At 40.3% G+C, this 19,059-nt stretch overlaps 3 protein-coding genes across 6 annotated transcripts; 1 reads left to right on the forward strand and 2 right to left on the reverse strand.

The window, feature by feature from the left end:
- The first annotated feature begins 2 nt into the window (after positions 1–2).
- Positions 3–18,093, forward strand: LOC6620387. 3 transcript variants are annotated; one of them, XM_032721271.1, is made up of 3 exons: positions 3–563; positions 6,532–6,766; positions 16,859–18,091. In XM_032721271.1, exons 2-3 carry the CDS (start codon positions 6,706–6,708, stop codon positions 17,002–17,004), a joined length of 207 nt encoding a protein of 68 aa, XP_032577162.1. In that variant the 5' UTR covers positions 3–563; positions 6,532–6,705; the 3' UTR covers positions 17,005–18,091. The 3 variants fall into 3 exon arrangements, with proteins under 3 accessions (XP_032577162.1, XP_032577160.1, XP_032577161.1); XM_032721269.1 differs by lacking the exons at positions 3–563; positions 6,532–6,766 and adding an exon at positions 16,395–16,710 and having other exon boundaries at positions 16,859–18,093; XM_032721270.1 differs by lacking the exons at positions 3–563; positions 6,532–6,766 and adding an exon at positions 16,396–16,680 and having other exon boundaries at positions 16,859–18,093.
- LOC6620384 (protein I'm not dead yet 2) lies at positions 7,661–10,597 on the reverse strand. Of its 2 annotated transcripts, none has more exons than XM_032721267.1 (13): positions 10,482–10,597; positions 10,292–10,424; positions 10,116–10,232; positions 9,901–10,049; positions 9,733–9,847; positions 9,478–9,533; positions 9,294–9,419; positions 8,896–9,231; positions 8,657–8,838; positions 8,378–8,571; positions 8,043–8,321; positions 7,805–7,977; positions 7,661–7,753 (listed from the first exon to the last, which is right to left on the reverse strand). In XM_032721267.1, the coding sequence occupies exons 1-11, from the start codon at positions 10,487–10,489 to the stop codon at positions 8,067–8,069; spliced, it is 1,671 nt and encodes a 556-aa protein (XP_032577158.1). In that variant the 5' UTR covers positions 10,490–10,597; the 3' UTR covers positions 7,661–7,753; positions 7,805–7,977; positions 8,043–8,066. The 2 variants fall into 2 exon arrangements, with proteins under 2 accessions (XP_032577158.1, XP_032577157.1); XM_032721266.1 differs by having other exon boundaries at positions 8,038–8,321.
- On the reverse strand, positions 10,646–13,785 carry LOC6620385 (protein I'm not dead yet 2). Its single transcript, XM_002044558.2, has 13 exons — positions 13,709–13,785; positions 13,539–13,650; positions 13,366–13,482; positions 13,153–13,301; positions 12,610–12,724; positions 12,472–12,527; positions 12,290–12,415; positions 11,896–12,231; positions 11,732–11,826; positions 11,587–11,673; positions 11,165–11,358; positions 10,968–11,105; positions 10,646–10,906 (listed from the first exon to the last, which is right to left on the reverse strand). The coding sequence occupies exons 1-13, from the start codon at positions 13,729–13,731 to the stop codon at positions 10,766–10,768; spliced, it is 1,689 nt and encodes a 562-aa protein (XP_002044594.1). The 5' UTR covers positions 13,732–13,785; the 3' UTR covers positions 10,646–10,765.
- Positions 18,094–19,059: the final 966 nt, after the last annotated feature.

Genomic DNA, 19,059 nt, shown 5'->3' on the forward strand with positions numbered 1-19,059 from the left:
ATTTTGATTTCAGCAATTTCTTTTCACGAACAAAAACGGAAGTAATGGGTATTCCGAATTCGTCGAATGTTTAAGGACTTTTTCCCGGACTTGTGGTAAGGGTAAAAGCTCGCAACGTAGTAAAAGCTTTCCGGCTGTTGGTCCACGGCATGCTGGGAACTTTCCGCGTCCTGGCATCCTGCGAAGGATTCATTCATCAGTAGAACAACCGCCGTCTGATGGAATAGATGTGCTAGTGACACAGAGGGAACCGAACCGAACGGAGGCTCTAAAAGGCGACATTCTCGACTCGTTTGGCGCCACATTTACTAGGACCAATCGGAGTCGCCAGCTCTGTATTTGCGTGACTGCGTGTGTGCGCGAGATAGTCCTGTTTTTTGGACGCCCCCTTTGTGTAACTTCGCGCGCTTTTGTGTCTTATATACCAACGGGTCGGAAAATCGGGTACCCAAAAAAAGGATTTGAAAAGGCGTGAGATTTGCGGCCAGCTGCTGGACGACTGCCAGCGGACTGAAATCTTAATTAGCCATTTAATGGCTGTTGGCACACAACAAAGCCCGATGGTAAGCCCCCAGCCATATGGCCCATGTAAATCAATTTCAAACCGAGCTCAGATCTTGCCAGTCTGTCAGCAAGTCACCCAGTCAGCTAGTTAGCCGTTCAGCTAGTCAGGTGTGGCATTGGTAGCACCTTCCCCAATTTTTATGAGCAACTGTACGACATGTTTTATGGCCGACGTTTTACTGCACTTTGGCATTTTTACACTTCCATCAGCACTCCATTTTTCACAGTTCAGAGTCAAGTTCACGCTCCGTATCCCTTCACCATCCATCAAGTTTGTCGATTCCGCCACGGGTGCTGGTCTTCAAACTTATTTAAAGTATTTAAGCCTTGTATTCACTGGCCATCATTTGCATATTATGATTTAGCTATTGAATTTTATGGTTTTATTATCAAAGAACTTTGCTGAACTGCTTTGGGCTCTTCTTAGACTTAGAATTGTTATTCCACTCGTTATAAATTTTCCATTATTACTTTTGGAGCAATCGTACTTTTGAGCGAGAATTAAGCTTCAAGAAAAACAGTCTTGGTTTCTCATTACCAGAGCTTCCTTTAAATTTCAAACACTTTGTTGGCGGATGGGATTGTGGGGACTCAAACGCAAAAAGCCATGAACTTGATCTTTCAAAAGAGGTTGCAAAATGCTTTTGGCAGCTACGAAAACGTTCCTCTCTGTTCCTTGACTGTCAAGCAAGCATAGATTACAACGAATTTTCCACTTTATTTTCGTTTGACAAACGTTAAATTAAACGTTAAGCAAAGAAAATCTTGTTTTCCGTTCAAATATTCTCAGGCTAAGAAACATGGTCAAAGGCTTAAGATATCACAATTTCATATAGCTTAAATGTGTCATAAAATGAAATAAAAATCTACACACGCACATTTAAAAATTTGTATATTAGGATAAATCATAATAATTCTCGCAAGTCCCATTCAAAATTAGCATTACAGAACCATATTTCAAGTTTTATATGACTACTAAAGTATAAACTCAGTACAGTTTATTATCCAGCTAACCAAATTGCTTTAAATTATGACAAGCATTTCGCTCAACGTTTTTATTATTTATAAACTGAATTTTTTAATTATTATTCAACACATATTTGACACGTTTCTTAATTGACTTTTGGACAATAAAACGAAATAGAACCCAACAAAATTCAGTGCATACGTGAAAATCATTTATGCGACCAGCCTGGAATTTAAAATTTGTACTGCCAAAATTACTTTTATTTTTTATCGCCATTCTCCTCCTTTCATTTTTTAGTTTATTACGAGTGGATTAATTTTCTTTGCCGGATTTTAACTTTAAGTTATTTAAGTATAAACGCTCTTAAACTTGCAAGAAGCGGTAATAAAACCACCTCGTTTGCTGGCTTCCCATTAAAAAAACTTTAATAAAAAAGAAAATTTAAATTTCTTCAACCCATGAAAATATGAACTTCTGAAAAGTTCGGTGTCGTGCATTAAACAGCATTTAACTATTAAACGCGTCCTATTAAAATCTTGCGTAAGAATCGTTTTCGCTCATATAAAATGCCATATTTCCATTTTTATAGTACTCACTGATGCTTGAGGCACTCGAGCCACTTTTTATTTTTCCATTATTCAAGCAAAAGCCGCGCAAAGACAGTAAAAGCGTCGATTTCCCTTGAATCCCTTGCAATTGGAAAAGGTGATGCTGGGGAGTTTTTCGGCTTAAATTTGTTGGCCCACACTTGTACAGTTATTAAACATCGTGGTGGAGAAGTTTTCCCCGGCCTAATTACTGGTAAGCCACTTCGACCACTGCACCAAATCCCCGGAAGATCGAAATATTGTGTACTGAGGTGGGCAAATACTAAGGTGGGCAAATAAAAGTGTTTACCTGAGCAGTTCAAGGGGAAAACAGATTTGTTTGGTAAGACGCTAAAAGGGAAATTTCCAATAAACTGAACGTAAAATCAATAAAAGCCAATATAAGAAAAGCAAAAGGAAGAAAGATGTCATTTGTTTGCGAAAACGTAAGTTTGGAAGAATACGATTTATCTATTTGAGGAAAAATATTCGCTTATTTGTCAAAGTTGCTCGTTTGGTGAAAAAGATATTTTTTCACATTAAGTCTTTATTAAATTGAAGTACATTTGCTGACTATATACAAAAAAGTGTGTACTTGAACTACAGAGTATACCGACGCCAAGTTGAAAGTATTTGTAGCCATTTCCCAATTAAATGCCATCGGCACAATATAAATAAGAGTCGTTCTAAAATAAAGCATCCATTAGCACATCAATTAACTTTATGTACATATTGAACCTGGAAAACCACTCACACAGCACGTGCGTTCTAGTGTGGACCTTATTCGAACGTTTATCACGCATACGCAGTGTTGACACATATTATTAAATTCCCGTGCTTGTTGTGCGTCAAATGTTACTGTCACACTCTAATAAGCGGATTAGATTTTCAAACAAATATGTATGGCCTTTATGAATATATAATGTTTACATTGTTTTCCACATATGAGTTTCCAATAATTTATGAGAACGTAATGGCTAAGTTGAGTGCATTTCATTTAGATTTTATCAGCCAACTTATCAATGTTTTAAGATCTTATATACACTTTAGATAGATCTTTAAAATTCTAAGCTCGTTTTAGTTGCTTTTCCTAACAATTCACACTATAAAATCTTATTTAAGCACAAGAATTCTTAATTTTTCCATATCCTTTTAAATGTCAAGGCTACAGTGACTTTTAAAAGTCCATCCCAGAACCCACACACTTTGTGCAAATGTGTATGCAGTTCTTCATGTGATAAGAGAAAATGGAGAGATCGAATCGGTTTTCCATTGAAACAAGACGTGGGTGTGGGTGTCTCTGACCCGACTGACAATTAGGCCAATCATGAGGAATCACTTGCGATGACAAACGCCCGGGCCACGTGCATACGAGCAAATTGATGTATTGTTTTTGGGACGCCGAGTGGCCCATCAGAAGCCATCAGAGGACTCTCGGCAAAGAGCTGGGTGCTGGGAGAGAAGTAGGCTCCATGGTCGTAGGGACTGCGGTGCTGGGCACGCAAATTCAACGGAAGCGTACGCCATCCAAATAATTTAGACAATGGCACTCGTGCGCACACGCCATGCCCAGGAAACAGGATGAGGCGTACTCCACACACACACACTCAGCCAAAGCATCGAAAACCATCAGCACACACACGCAAACGCCACCATAAAGCAACACAGATACACCAGCAAGGACACTCACTCACGCACACACACACAGAGCCAGACAAACCTGAATGAATGCGGAGAAACAGAGGCGACAATTTTAGTGCTATTTTCGGTCATCACTTGGCTTTACAGCGGGTCAGAGCCCAGGAGCGGAACCTATTGGGACCCGACATGGAAGCCATCACTCCGGACAGCCTCCGCGTTCCCATATCCGTTCTCTCGAACCCCATTCCCCACTGCTCCATGCTCCACCCCGCGACGCCATTCGTACTCCTATTATTTCTTATGCGCTGGTGTGTATCTGCTGTCCAACATATGTTCTCACTTAGACTGCGGTCTTCTTCCTTTGGCTTGGGTTCCAAACAGCTGCAACTACACTTGGGGAAAATGAAACAACGGGTGGAGGGAAACAAGAGAGAAATGTGTTCACTGAGAGAAATATGTGGGAAATAATCAGGTCTAAAACTAGATCTAGACAAGAAATCTCCATAACTCTTCAAGTATAAGATATATGTCCTCTCTTTATGTATGATTACGTCAATAACTTAAATTACCTAAGTGTCTCCAGTTTAAGTTGATATCTTTGCTTACTTCTTTATTCTATTTAAATGCCATAAAGTATCTTTTAAGATACCAGATAATCTTTTTTCTTTAAGCGTGTTGTTTTCGAGTGTGACACAACATGGCTGTGGAAAATACAAAGCACACAAACAGCAGAGCGGAAAAACTTCTGCTACTATTTGCTTGCCACCTTGCGGAAAACCAGGACCAACATTCCCGCCTTTAAGAGACACAAGAGGAATGGCTTTTTGAAGGTGTAATTGAGTTTTCACGCAGTACGTGCAGGAAATTCTTAAAACTGATCCGGTGAAAACTTTTCGTTATAATCAAATTTGCTGGCCCCAAAAAAGATGCAAAAGGATGCGTCGTTTAATTTGAATAACTTTACGGATACAACATATTGGTGAGCGTGGGAGTCGATAAATTTCATTATGCCAGGAAAACTGGCCAACAAAAAAGTTTGCCAGCCCCGAGTTCGTCTCGATTGGAAGGAATCTAATAGCTCCAGACACAAATAGATTGCTCCTAAGTGAGTGATGAGATCTCGTACACAGATTAGCTGCCCCTGGAGTTTGGACTGCGTTCAAACTTTCCAAGCTATTTAGCCAGACGGCTGAACTTGCCCTGATTGATGATGTTTTATGGTATAAGTTGGTAGTTGAAATCGAACAGTTTTAGAAAGGGTTGCACCATATTAACTAACATATAATAAAATTAATATAAGACCACCTTTCTCTTTGTTAGTTTTGTTGAAATATGTATAATGGCGCATAAAGAGGTATTTAGCTATAAAAAGAAAATTATAGTTAATTTACTAAGCTGTTTTATCTAGTTTGAGTTAAGTACTGCTTATTTTCTGCCCTTTGTCTCGTGAAATTGCCAAAAATAAATTGTTTCGACTTAACAGGCTTTTAAACTATCCGATAACACAGTTCTGCCACTTGATGCCGACAGCTTTAGTTGAGTTTTTAATTAACTTATAGCCACACTTTGCGTACCAGACACAAAGGAAATCCAATTTGCACTAAGCCCTGCTTTCAACTCGAAATTTATCGTCAGCAAATTGCAATGGCAAATCGCAGAGCTCATTTGGTTCGCCCCGTTGTTCTGTGGGATCTGTATTCTGGGTTCTGAATTCTGGGTTCCCATCGTTACCCGCAAAGCACAGTAAATGGAGCGGACTAACTAGGAAAGTGCATCAGGCATGAACCGCACAGCCCCCCACCTGTAACCCCCGTGATCACTTGGCATGCAATTTCCAAATTGCTTTCTCTAAGCTGGGGAAACAATTTATGTGTGTTAAATTGGCCCCGCCCATCGGCACACACAGACACAATACCACATACTCACGCCCATTCACCTTTGGCAGGCAAAGCTTCTTACACTAATTACACAAATTGAACACAATTTATTGTTGCCATGGGAGCAGAGAACTCGATGGTTACTCCTGCTGTTGCCGTTGGCGACACGCTTCAAGTGGCGGCAATTTGGTTAATATTAAATAAGTACTTGCATATTAATTATATGCATAATTACACGACCAGACGAGGCGAGCCCTCCTGTTTGGGTGTTTGCTGTAATTAAAACATGCTGACATGGCGTATACGTAACGTGACTGGCGGCTAAGCTGGCGTGTTCTCAACAACGAATTCTATTAAAGGCGAACAAAGCTCGAAAGATATTTTTGCATGAGAGAGCCATCCCTCTTTTATGACTTAAATTAAAATTTTTTTGCTGTTTGAGGTGCAAGCAAAATATCACCTATACGCAACGTTGCCAATACTTACGTTGATAGAATTAAAAAGAATATATACATTTAAAGAACCTTTATTTTGAAATCCTTCCTCTAAGTTGCACTTTCTTAATTTTTACACTAACAAAATATACACATTTATTTCAAGCTATTCTTAGGCATTTCTTATTTTCAATACACCAAATGCTTAAGAATATAATTTGTTAGTTCTGAACGCTCATTTGAATTGCTTGGCCACTTCCAGAACACTACGTCTTACTTTCATATCCTGTTTCCGGTTTCAGTGCCGTAGGCATACAAACGTTGTCCCTTGTGTGTGTGTGATTTCTGATTTCTGTTTCATACCCAAGTTGATTATGCTTCTGACAGAGTCATTAACAATTTGCCGGTTTTGATTTACCCAGATTTTATTTGCATTCCTTTCTGCCACTCTCCGCCAGCAGCAGCAGCATTTGCAGCCGGAATTGTAGCCCATCCAAAGCCGATCAGCTTGAGTGTTTTATGGTGGTCCCGAAGTGGCAGCTACAGCCCTAACATACAACTAACAAGCACACAACATCGGCTTAGGGCATCAGGAAGTATAAACAGTAGCCAAGGAAACAAAGCAATCTATAAAGATGGCCGGCGGGGGCAGGACAGCCGGCAAATACGGATATTCGGACAACAATTATTACAGTGGTGAGTAGATAAGTATAATGTTCGATCCAGATAAAGCTTCATGCTCATGATATAATCTTATCATAATAACCAATGCTTTATCTTAATGTATCGTCATTATATTTATAATTTGTTGTTTTTCAATAATTCGTAAAATCCATTCACCTGCCTGCCTGCCACACAGAAGCGAAACGAACTCGAATAAAAGACCATGTTGTACCGAATTATATTCAATGAAATATTATTGGTGTATGAATAAATTACGAGTCTCATTGTTATTTCGTCCCCTAACCACTGTACATTCGCCCCAGGAACTTTGGGGGTGGTGAATGGGCGGCTCGTTCTCCGCACTGTCGCCCATTTGGCGGGCTTATGTCGGCCCCCTCCGATGGCGTCGTCCTGGCGTCCTGGAGTCCTGCTGATGAAGTCCTGCCGCATGCCTCACCGTAATCAGTGTTGAAAAGCGTGTTTTTATTCGAGTCTTGATTACGTATGTATATTCCGCTTGTCACGGTTTTTATTACATTTATTTCGGTGCGTTTCTTATACACATGAGCACTCGCACACACAGGCATTTTTCTCGGCAGTGTACATTTTTTATTTGTTTGTGTGTCGGCTGGAGATTTGTGCGCTACTGATGGCTGTTCGAGTGCTCAGCATATCATTCACGCATGAAAGCAATATAACTCAGTTGCTCAGGGTAAGGATGTTTTTCCCCGATTATATCCTTCCAAACCATACCTGCGAATGTGAATGAGTTTGGGTGAAGGACCAGCCATAGGAACTTATTGCTGTGTTTGCATACAACTTTTGTTTTCCCTCGTGCCAAATTGTCTGCTAAGTGAGTTTGAACGCCCACCCGTAGGCTAGACTTTCGCCCACCCCAAAATTCTAAAGCTTAGACATTGAGATGGCTTCTGTACTTTTAAACAAGTTTTATTGCCGGAAATTGTTGGCTTTTTATTTATTAGTCATCAAACAAGGGCAGTAATGTGAGCACACCTAAAACTGAAGCGAGCAAATTATTAAAGGTCAGTTTACAAGTAATATGATACCCACATTTTGCCAAACGCGGCATGCAACTCAACAAAATTGCTGCCAAAAGAAAGATCCAGTTCATTTGACTTCAAAGCCCTTTGATTTGACAGAAATTTTATTGGGGATACCAGAAATTTTTCATATGTTCCATCTTGAGTCTAGGAGTTTGTGTATGTCTGTAGATATAGATTGTCCTGTCGGAAAAGTATGTTATTAAAAAATCTCCATTCGATAACCTTGGTGTGGCATCTAACCCCACTTCGTAGGCACTTCATAATTGGAGCTAAACAGCCCACGAGGGGAATTCCGTCGTCCCCGGATAGATCAGCATGGTCCACACGGTTCCGGTGAACAGCAGGCATAGGAAGGCCCAAAATGTGGGCAAAAGCCCAGCGATAACCATGTACTTTGTCTTCAAACCCGTAAAGCCGGATATAATTGCATTAGGCGGAGTGCTTACGGGCAGATGGAAAGCCAAGCTGCAGGCCAGGGCAGCCGGAAATGTCAGTTTCATGGGATGAACTTTGATGGCCAGGGCCTAATGGATAAATGCTGAAGATACTTGAGGGCTGCCGCGGGACGGGATCAACTTACCATTTCCGAGAAGATCGGGATCAGAATATTGCAGATGGCCACGTTGGAAGCGAATGCAGTGCAGAATAGGGAGATTATAATACACATGGATATAACGAGGACGGAGTGCATTTCACCAGCGAATGCTAAGGACTCGCCCAGCATTTTGGCCATTCCGCTTACCCTGCTGCCCTCGGCCAAAGCAAATCCACCTCCTGCCAGGGAAATGAAATGAAAATGAATCAAATATGATTAATTTAGTGCAAGATTATGTTGAAGATGGATTGCAAAGCTACTTACCCAACAGAAAGGCCAGGCCAAAGGGGGTATACTTTTGGCAATAGACCCACGAGAGGCAGGCATCCAAAGTTTGTCCAGGGAAAGGAGCCTTTCCGCAGCAGTACTTGAAGAAGGTGTACTGTGTGGGCAGCGCGAAGAGCAGAACTGTTGCGAAAAATACTGGAGGACCACTGCCAATGGCTCTAGAAAGAAAAAAATTAAGCTAGACGTGCAGAGAGATCATTGGTAAACAAACGAACTTGGCATTCAGAAAGTCAGCCCATCCCGAAAAGAAACCAGGTTTACGGGTGAAGAGCAGGAAAATCATCAGCACGAAGAGCAGACCCACTTGAATCTCGTGGCAGCTCATCGGTCCCAGCTCTGCCTTGCGCTGCTTGATCACATCCTTGACAACGTCCTGGCTCTCGGCGCCCTTCTTCACCTCCTGACCAATTTTGCTATTCGGCCGGAAGAGACCCATGTGGGTGACTTGTAGCGAGAAGTACGTGAGAAAGACAAGCACGAGCACTGCGAACGGAACGGAGTAAGCCATGAAGATGGGGAAGTCAATCTTCTCTTCGGAGTTGGGAAAACGTCTATGGGTTTAATCAGCTGCATACGATCAAAATGACCGGCAAACTCAACATATCGTCCTTACGTATCGTATAAGCCCTTATAAGTCAGATTCGTCCCAGTTCCAATCAAGGTGCCACAACCACCGATTGACGAAGAGTACGCGATGCCAAAGTAGAAGGCCATCGAGATTGTTGACGGATGCGGGGGGCTGCAAGTAAATTACCGTGTTTGTAATACAGATGGAAATCCATCTATTTTCCACATACTCGCCCTCTTCCACTGGTTCCTCTTCCTGCGACTTGTAAATGGCAAAAATGTTTTGCTAAAAGTGAAAGTTTACACGAGTTAATTACACAAACTATTTAATATGGCGATGTGTGTGATAGACTAGAAGGGACCAGACAACCTTACAACCTATCCGGCTTAAAGAATCACTCGGTTGTTTACTAGTAATTTTCAAAAATTATTATAACCTTACATTTTTTGAAACATGTTACCATAGTTAAAAGGTATCTACTCACAGTTTCCATTTCATTGAGCACTGCTTTGACTATGGGACACATCATAGCAGTGGCAGCTGAGTTTGAAATCCAAAGCGATATGAAGCAAGTCACCATGACCAATCCGAAGTGCAAGCTGGTCGAAGAGAGCTGCCTTAGTTTTGAAATAGCTTTTAGACGGAACCTTACCGCCTCGGACTGCAGCCCACTATTAGAATAGTGTTGAGTGCGATGCGCTGATGGAGATTGCTGTATTCTATGGCCAGAGCAATAAGCAGTCCCCCAATGAACATAACCACGGTGTCACTAAAGTAAAAGCTGCACACCTTTTCCGAAGTCTGTTTTCGGTAGGGCGAAACTAATTAAGATATAAAACTTTACCCTGGGCAAACAAAATAACGTACCAAAATGCCAAACAGTGGCAGAAAAACCACTGGAAACAGAGCTGTCAAATATAGAGGAATGGCTTCCGTGATCCAGAAGAGCGCCATATTGGCCACCAGATACATGCATTGATATGCCTGCGGTTAGGTATAAGATAAGATATAGACTAGGGGATGTTTCCTCGACCTTAACTTGCCAAATTATTCTCCAAGACCCCATAGATCATAAGCGGCAATGTGATGAGAGGAATCATGACGGTCGCCTTGCCCCTCCAATGGAAGCCGCAACATCTCTTTACGGCCTGACCACCTGCAAGTTTTCCATCAGCACTGAAAGAGAAGGTCTAAAATCGTTTGGTCCTTAAAATTGATTTATAAAAGTCTTACTCTCCCATTTTGCTTGGCTTCCAATACGATTGTTTTATTTTTTTGATTTTAAATGAACCAATTTATCATTGCCTACTCTTTAGAATGAAGTTCAAATAAATGAATACAAATGTTTTTTGATAAAATTTTGTATTTAGGAGTGAAAAATGCATGAAGGGGCGTGATCAAGAATTCATTTGAATTTATATACTTTCTACGTTCCAAAACATAATTTTTAAATTATATATAACAAGATTTGAAAACCCTTTAGCTGTACAAGTTACAGGGTATATGTATATGTTCCATCATATTTTTGTTTCATTCTTGATTTTCATTGCCCAATCTGGAAAGCTTTTCGTTTCTGGAAATATTATCAATCCCCAGGTATTCGTGTTCACCAGAGCCACAGAAATCCCGATAATGGTGGGCAATATACCGCAACAGGCCTAGAAAATAAAATATTTTGATGCGGGAATTAATTATTATTATTGTAAAGCTTTTACTTACAAAGTATTTGGTCTTAATATGTGCATATTGGGTAACAATTGCATTTGGTGGCGTGCTCACGGGTAAAAAGTAGACCATGCTAATTCCCAAGCAAGCTGGCAGAGTTAAAATCAAAGGATGTAAATCCAGAGCGAGAGACTTCATGTAAAAAAGAAACAAACAAGTAATTATTAAATTAATAGTTATAGACACCTTACCATTTCACATAAAATTGGTAGCACAATGTTCGCCACAACAACGTTAGCGTTGAAAGCTGACAATAAATTGGCCGATATAAACGTGATCGACTGCACCAAGATATTTGGCAATCCGACGAGAACTTGCATGGCATTGGAGATCATTACGTTCAAACCACTTTCCTTGCTGGCCACGGCCAAGGCAAAGCCACCACCTGCAAGTAAACCAAGGGTGGACGCTATAGTCGACTAACAGATACCCGCGAAACTTGAGAAGTAAATGGATTTACGGTTACAACATGACTGATAAATTGCAATTGATGGCCAAGTGTTGATAGACAAACCATGCATCATTGTTACATGATTTTCAACGAATCTAGTATACCCTCCTTTTTCGATACGAGTAATTCGAGTATTTCAAATGTGTGAAAGAAGATACCTACCCAGCAGAAATAATAGGCCCCAGGGAATGTTGCGTAGAACATATTCCCACGATAATAACGCATCGATCGCCTGGGCGGTAAACGGACCTGCAATGCAAGGTGCTAGATGAGACTGTCTTTAATATAGGTAATAATGAAAACCCACCTTTACCGCAACAGTACTTGAAGAACGTATATTGGGTGGGCAAGGCAAAAATTAGTAGAACAATAAATGACACTCCCGCTGAACTTCCCACTACCCTGAAATGGTACAGTAATAATATAATGGATATTTTTCAGACACAGAGACCTATATAAATGGATACACACTTTGCGTCGATCAAATCGCTCCAGCCCGTAAAGAAACTCGGCTTGCGGGTAATTAGGAGCACTATCATAAAAGCAAAGACGATGGCCATTTGAATTTCATGACAGCTCATTGGGCCCAAATCAATATGGCGCTGTCGCAAAACATCCTCCATCAGTTTCCTGTTTGTGTTGGCCTCCGAAATGATTTTACCGGTTTTACTATTTGGCCGAAACAGTCCCATGTGCGTGATGAGGAAACCTATGATAACCAGCGAAATGTTTACAAACACCATCAAGGGAATCGAGTAGAACATGAAGTTGGCAAATGTAATCTCCACCGTAGAAGTGGGAAATCGCCTGCGAAACACACATGTATTAAATTTGGTATATAGCTTTCCAAAACCCATTCTATTACTCCGAGTATATGCCCTTAAAGACCAGATTCGTTCCTGTGCCAATTAGTGTTCCCAGTCCCCCAATGCTGGCGGCGTAGGCTATGCCAGCGTAAAAGGCTATTGTTATCTTGGACGGATGTGGTGGGCTGCACAAGATTAAAATTAAAGATTTTCGGATCTATAAATAATGGCATACTCTTACTCTCCCTCCTCTACTGGTTCCTCCTCTTGCGTCATATAAACGGGAAATATTTTGTTCTTGGAATTGTAGAATGTTGTACGCAGTGTAAAAATATTTATATTAGGCTTAAATTACTATAATATTGATCTAAGAACTCACGGCATCCAATTCATTGACAAGCGCTTTGACAATAGGGCACATCATGGCCGTTCCGGCTGAGTTGGATATCCACAATCCCAAAAACGTGCTCACGCTCATCATGCCTATGAACAAGCTGAAAGGTTTTTCCAATTAAGTTAAAATATAGCTATAATGATGAATTAATACAATAGTTGATTCTGTAAAACTGACGAGTCTTGAAGTCTAACAAGAAAAAAACATTTAACCGAGTTCCTCGACTATCATAATATTGGTACAAATTAGCAAGATTCGGCGATCTAGTATACCCTATTCTCTTTGGTGTAATAAGTGAAGGATACAGCTAACTAAATACTTTACGAAAGAGATGGCAATATGCTAGCAGTAATGTGAACATGGTGCCTTGTAGCACAATCTCTAAAGTGCGAGGAAGACGACTAGATCCAATCGTCTGTAGTGCAGACACTAATAATGTATATATTCACATAAGTTTTAACATAGTTTTGACATACTGCACTTAAAATCTGTAGGTCTTATAGCATGAGTGACTAAAATAGGACATACCGTCTAGGACTTCCGCCGACAATCCGAATAACCCTCAGGGCAATTCTGATGTGTAGATTACTGTACTCAATTCCCAAGGCCACAATAAGCCCACCTAGGAATACCACAATGGTGTCGGTGAAGTACTGCTTGCAGACTATAGAGGCATTCTGAAGAGACAGTTTAGTTTATTTAAATTGTGTTTTCATTTAATTAGGACATTTTTAAACTCACCACAAGACCAAGGAGCGGGCAAAAGACAAGGGGAAACAATGCCGTGACATATATCGGTAGGGTTTCGGTGATCCACAGCAGGGCCATGGTAACAATAAGCCACATGCACTTGAACTCCTAAGAGATTACTTTGATCCAGATTGTGATATCTGAATAATATATTGTGCACTTACGGCCATGTCGTTTTGTAAGCCATGAATAAGAATCGGCAGTGTGATCAAGGGTATTATTATTGAAGCCTTACCGCGCCAGTGGAAAATACAACAGCGTCCCAATACGAATTTTCTTAAGGAATTCAATACATGAGCTGGAAAATACTTGCCAAAACAAATGCGAAACCCACCGTTGTTCTCCTGGATCTGCCATCTTGTTTAGTTAACAGACCTAAGTTAATTTACAATGTATATTTAGGGGTGGAAAGCTTATGTGTGACTGGATCTGAGAACGGACTACTAGATCATTTAGCAGTATTTTGAACAAAAATCTTTAGTTGGAAGAACAATCAGTGTCAACTTAAAAGGGACCCTTTAATCTAAACCCACTTTGATGTCATCTAATTGATAATTTCCCCAAACAATTCTACGCTATGTAAAGGTCTAATTCAGCTTAACAAAACCTGCACTGAACGAAATATTGTAACGACAGTTAGCATTCAAACTCAAATATTTAATATTTAATTTAATTTAATAGACGGTTTTATCGAAGAAATCAAAATCAATGTTTATATCCATTTTTAAGTGTCAGATCTCCGATTTGGCGTTTAAATTATTACGATATTTGTCTCGGTATGTTATTAAATATTTACTGCCAGCGGTCGTAGTGTTCCAGGAGTGTTCAAGGAGTCCTGCTACAATCTGGCCCAAATGAAATTCCTCAATGCTGGCCAAATCCTTGTGGCCACAAAACATTTGGGGAGATGTCAGACACAGGACACACAGGATACACACACACACATACTTTGGCGGAGGATATTACATAATGCCAGATGAATGTGCGACCCAAACTCATCCATGCTTTTATTTTTATTGTGCTCTGTCTATTCACATAATCTGTCAAATGACTTTATTGACTGTATTTTTGTGCGGAAAGCGAACAATAAATGAAATTTAATACATATCGGCTGGCAGGACATGTGTCCTTGGGTGGATTCCCGACTACAGTTAGGCTCATCCGCTCGTGAACCTTAATAATTTACGCTCAGTTTAGCCCAGTTTTTGCCCATGGGCTACCCGAAATCCATTTCAGTTTTCAATTTGCGGCGAAGGAGATGGTGCCTTGCATTCGTTTTGCATATTTCACGCTATCATAACTTTCATTTTGACAGCCTGCACTTTGTCAGACGTCCGGAATAGGCATTTCTGTGAATTATTATTTGATATGGCAAACTTTTCTGTGCGCTTTTGATGTTTTAAGCAACCGCAAATTCGTGGTCTTCAAATAGAACTTACAAACGCCTGAGAAACCCCAAGAAGTGTGTACGTTGCAGGGGCCAGAGAAATTTGACCGCACTCGAAGGCCATTGAAAACTTTTGCAAAACAGCAAAGTGGCTAATGATACAATTGTTGGCTGAAAGTTAATCCTAATTGGTATATTATAGCACTAAACTCCGGCAAATGCCATTATCCCGGAACTCTGGTGCGACATTTAAATGATGACAGTCATTTGATTTCAACTATTTAAAGCAACTTATTCAATTAGCATATAGAATATATAGTTCAGAAAATTAAGAACCAAATTTAAATACGTTCTGTATCTGCAGCTTTAAAGCAATTTGCCTGGAGTTCTGCCATTCTACTCCTACTGAAAATGCATTCCATATGCTGGTAGCAAAATATTTGAAAAACTTGTTAGCAATGAGGTGCAGGAATATTTAAATTGGCCAAGGAAAATCGCAACACCTCGCTTTTAAAACGAATGAATAATGTATCTTGTAGTATCTTATGTATCTTGTATTTATAACTTGGGGAATATAAATCAGCCATAAATCTCATTTTATCTGCTGGAGTTTTGCACAATATTTTGTGCATCCATTTGTGTTTTATGGCCAGCATAGCAGCAGGTGAGCCATTTGGCCAGCAAAAAGCAATCGAAATGATTATCTATTTATCTGGGCTGAGTGGCCGTGAACTGTGAACTATGGAGAACACTCAACGCCTTGATGCCGACAATCAAGCACATTAACCGCACAGACACTCGAATGTTAAGCCGTGCATATGTACTATACTTTCTATACATAATATACGGAATATGAGATTTATGTAGTACCATAGCTTTGGGCCATGGGCCACGGGCCATTCGGCTCTGAGAACTCGTAATACGAGCCCACTAATTAACAAATCTCTGGCGGCGTCGGCTTGACTGCCAGTGAACAAGATTTGAATCTGTTTGATGTGTGCCGCCGAGTGAATGCTCGGCATCGATTATGTGTTAAATTACCCATAAAACAAACATCTGGCCCAAATGGAGCCGAACAATGCGAGCCTATTTGCAAAGTTGGTAGCGTGCAAATGGGCTCTGGTTACGCCAAATTGAAATTCTGGCAACCTCGTTTTAAATTAATGCTTTAAATTCGCAAATGCCCCGCTCGCAAATAAATGAAATCAAGCCCCAAAGCTAATGACATTGCAAATTATCTAACCGCAATGCGACTTTTTAAACAAATTATACGAGAAATCAGATTTAATTTAGCGCGGTTTAAATTTATACGATGGCAATTGCTGCACAGAGAGGATATTTTATACCTTGCAGAGGGTATAACGATTTATATTAATTTTTAATAATATTTTAATTTGGATACATAAATCTTTTTAGATTTAATTCTCTTTAGAAGTGCATTGTGCGGGTTTCAAAGAAACTATTTTTAAGTTTTTTTGTACTGATATTTTTAAAATTTAAAGTTTAAATAAAATACGTTGTGATGAGAACCATCTGGCATATATTTATATTTAATAAATGTAAATACCTTCAATTTTTTGTTGCCAAACAAAAAAGAAAAACTTAAATCAAGCTTAAAACTTAATCCCTGAAATATTTTTTCAGTTTGTTTCGCCAATTATTGCGTTAATAAACCAATTCATATAAATCGAAATTGTATAAAATTGGAACATCTGCGGATGTAAAAATGCGAGTTGCAAATCCAATTTTCGTATTATTTTTGTTTATTACGAGTTTTTATGGCCGCTCTGTGTGTGCGTGGGTTGTCATCCAGATTGCCTGTGGCACATGGTCGTCGTTTATTCTTTACAGCAATGCATTTGTCATGGTCCGGCTAATATTTTTTTTTGTTTTGTTCCCATTGTTTGAATATGCACGGAGTGAGTCCTTAAAAACCGAACTGGGATTTGGTGAGTGTCAGTGGGGAGACAAGGGGTTCACCTCCTCCTGCCATCCACTTCACCCACCTGACAAGAATAATTGCCTGTAATTTGTCTGCGAGGCCTCTAAATCGTGTTTCCTCTGGTTATCCCTGCCTTTTTTTTTTTTGTTTTACAGGTCACTCGTACAAGAGCATCAACGATGAGATTATACTGGTCAGCATCATAATGGGCATCACCATACTGGTCCTCATCACCATCGCCCTGTGCTACATTGCGTACGAGAAGTGCCAGAAGAAGCGGGAGTACTATATCAACGCCTAGAGGTTGTCCCCACCGGAATTCGAGAAGCCCCGGAATGGGGCTTCGTCCTTCGCTTCGTCCTGTGTTTTTGTTATCCTGTGCAGTGAGGAGGCGGTGCAAGGCCAAATGTCAACACGGTCGGCGACAATGTTGACGTTGACGATTTAGTTGGCCAACAAAAATAACCCAGAGTGGCTGCACCCAACCGCCGGCTTGCGTTTTTTCTCCTTGCAACCCAACCCAACTTCAACCCGAATACCCGGCAGGCACGTACCCAAATCGGAAACCAGTGGCATTTTTGTGCTGCTTAAACGTTTCGCCATCTCCGTTCGCTTGCCACAGTTGCAGTTTCTCGAGTGCCGGGAAACATGGCTCCTTTGTTCGGATTGTTTGCCCACTGTGCACAGTGGGTGCCAGCACTTGCCACTTGCCACTTGACATTTGACCAGCCAATTAGGCGTTTTCTATTTTCCCATTTTGTATTTTCTTCTCTGCAGTCTCGTTCCGAAAACATGGCCAACACAAGTGTAATGGCATGGTACTTTTTAAATTCGCATGCTGCTGCAGGAAGAGACGACTTTTTAAGACATTCATAAATTCGGGTTTTTATGCAGCATCCAGGCATTTCAATTTAAAATGCAGTTCACTCGAATTCCACCATGCAGCAACCTTTTGTTTGTCAAACCGAGCTGGAATAATAAAAAAAGCAACCTCACACCACGGAATAATGGCAGCGAAAGAAATATAAGCGATACTCTTTCAGTGCGCTCCGTCGATATGGTTGCTCCGAACTGAATGCTGGATACATTGTGCATATGTGCACTGAGAGAAAAGTGTGATGATGTCAGGCAAAATCACAAACAAACGACACTTCACATGAGTCGTAATTTTAAACCTACAAAAGCTTTATTTAATTAATATTTATAACAATAAAATTATTGATGATGCATAATCCAAAAATTATCCAAAAATGGATCACCTAAAAAGTTCCATAAATTCCCAAATGGAAATTTAATATTAAATATGAATTCAAAACCAACGATACTAAGACACCTCAAAATAAATATACTAACACGGTTTTTTATTTCTTATATGAATTATATTTTATATTTAATGTAAACCAGTTTTTTTCTCAGTAAAATATTATATTTTATAGTATTTTTTTTCATAGTATAGTTTTTTTTTAGTGATTTCAAGATTTTTATTATTGTGATAGTTTTAATAACTCCAATTTATGGCAGACTGTTTTCTGTGTGCTCTTACTACACACATTCCAATTTCGAGTACCATCCAATGGAGAAGGGAAAAAAGGACCCCACCAGCTAGTGAGCGACTTTTCTTATATCCTTTTTTGTTGGCCTTATTCCCTGATGCTCTGTGGGATCTGCTTTTTTTGGGATTGGGTTCAAGACCGTGGCCCGAGGCCGTAATAATAAAAACAGTAGCGGAAACTGGGTGCAGTGCACACGAACAAAGCGTTGAGAAACAATAAGGGAAATCGCCCAGCGATTCCGTGGTAGCAAAGTGATTCCAAGGGAAATAAGCTGAAGATAAAGGCCAGAAAGAGTTGGCATTAAACTAGAGCAAAATGGACCACATTTAAAGGCCCTTAACGGCAAACGTAGCTGTAAGCATAAATTAAAGCTCATGTCAGGCGGAAGGCCCCACAGAAATAACCATCTCACATCCTGAAATCGACAAAAAAAAATCCAACACACATCCGCCTTTTGCCAATGTGTCGGGAACTCATGGTTAATCAGCTTAGACAACCTCCGTCATCGGGTTCGAGGCATTTTGTTGTTTCGCCTGCTTTTTTGGGCACATCAAGAGGCCTAAGAGCAAACAAATAACTCGAGTTCGGTGGCCAAGGGGGCTTTATCCCCTGGAAATGCTTTTAAAAATTAAACAACTGATAAATGACAAAGTTCGTTGGACCAGAAATTATCGTTTGACAAATTGGCAGGCCCTGATGGGAGCTCATCTATTGCCTGGCAACCACGTGGTGAGCGAGTCCTTCGCAGATCCTGCGGATGGAGGGTACTTATGGCAGAGCCAGAGGAATTACTTGTGACCAAA

The sequence above is a fragment of the Drosophila sechellia genome, chromosome 3R, assembly GCF_004382195.2.
Source record: "Drosophila sechellia strain sech25 chromosome 3R, ASM438219v1, whole genome shotgun sequence".
Classification (NCBI taxonomy): Eukaryota; Metazoa; Arthropoda; class Insecta; order Diptera; family Drosophilidae; genus Drosophila; species Drosophila sechellia.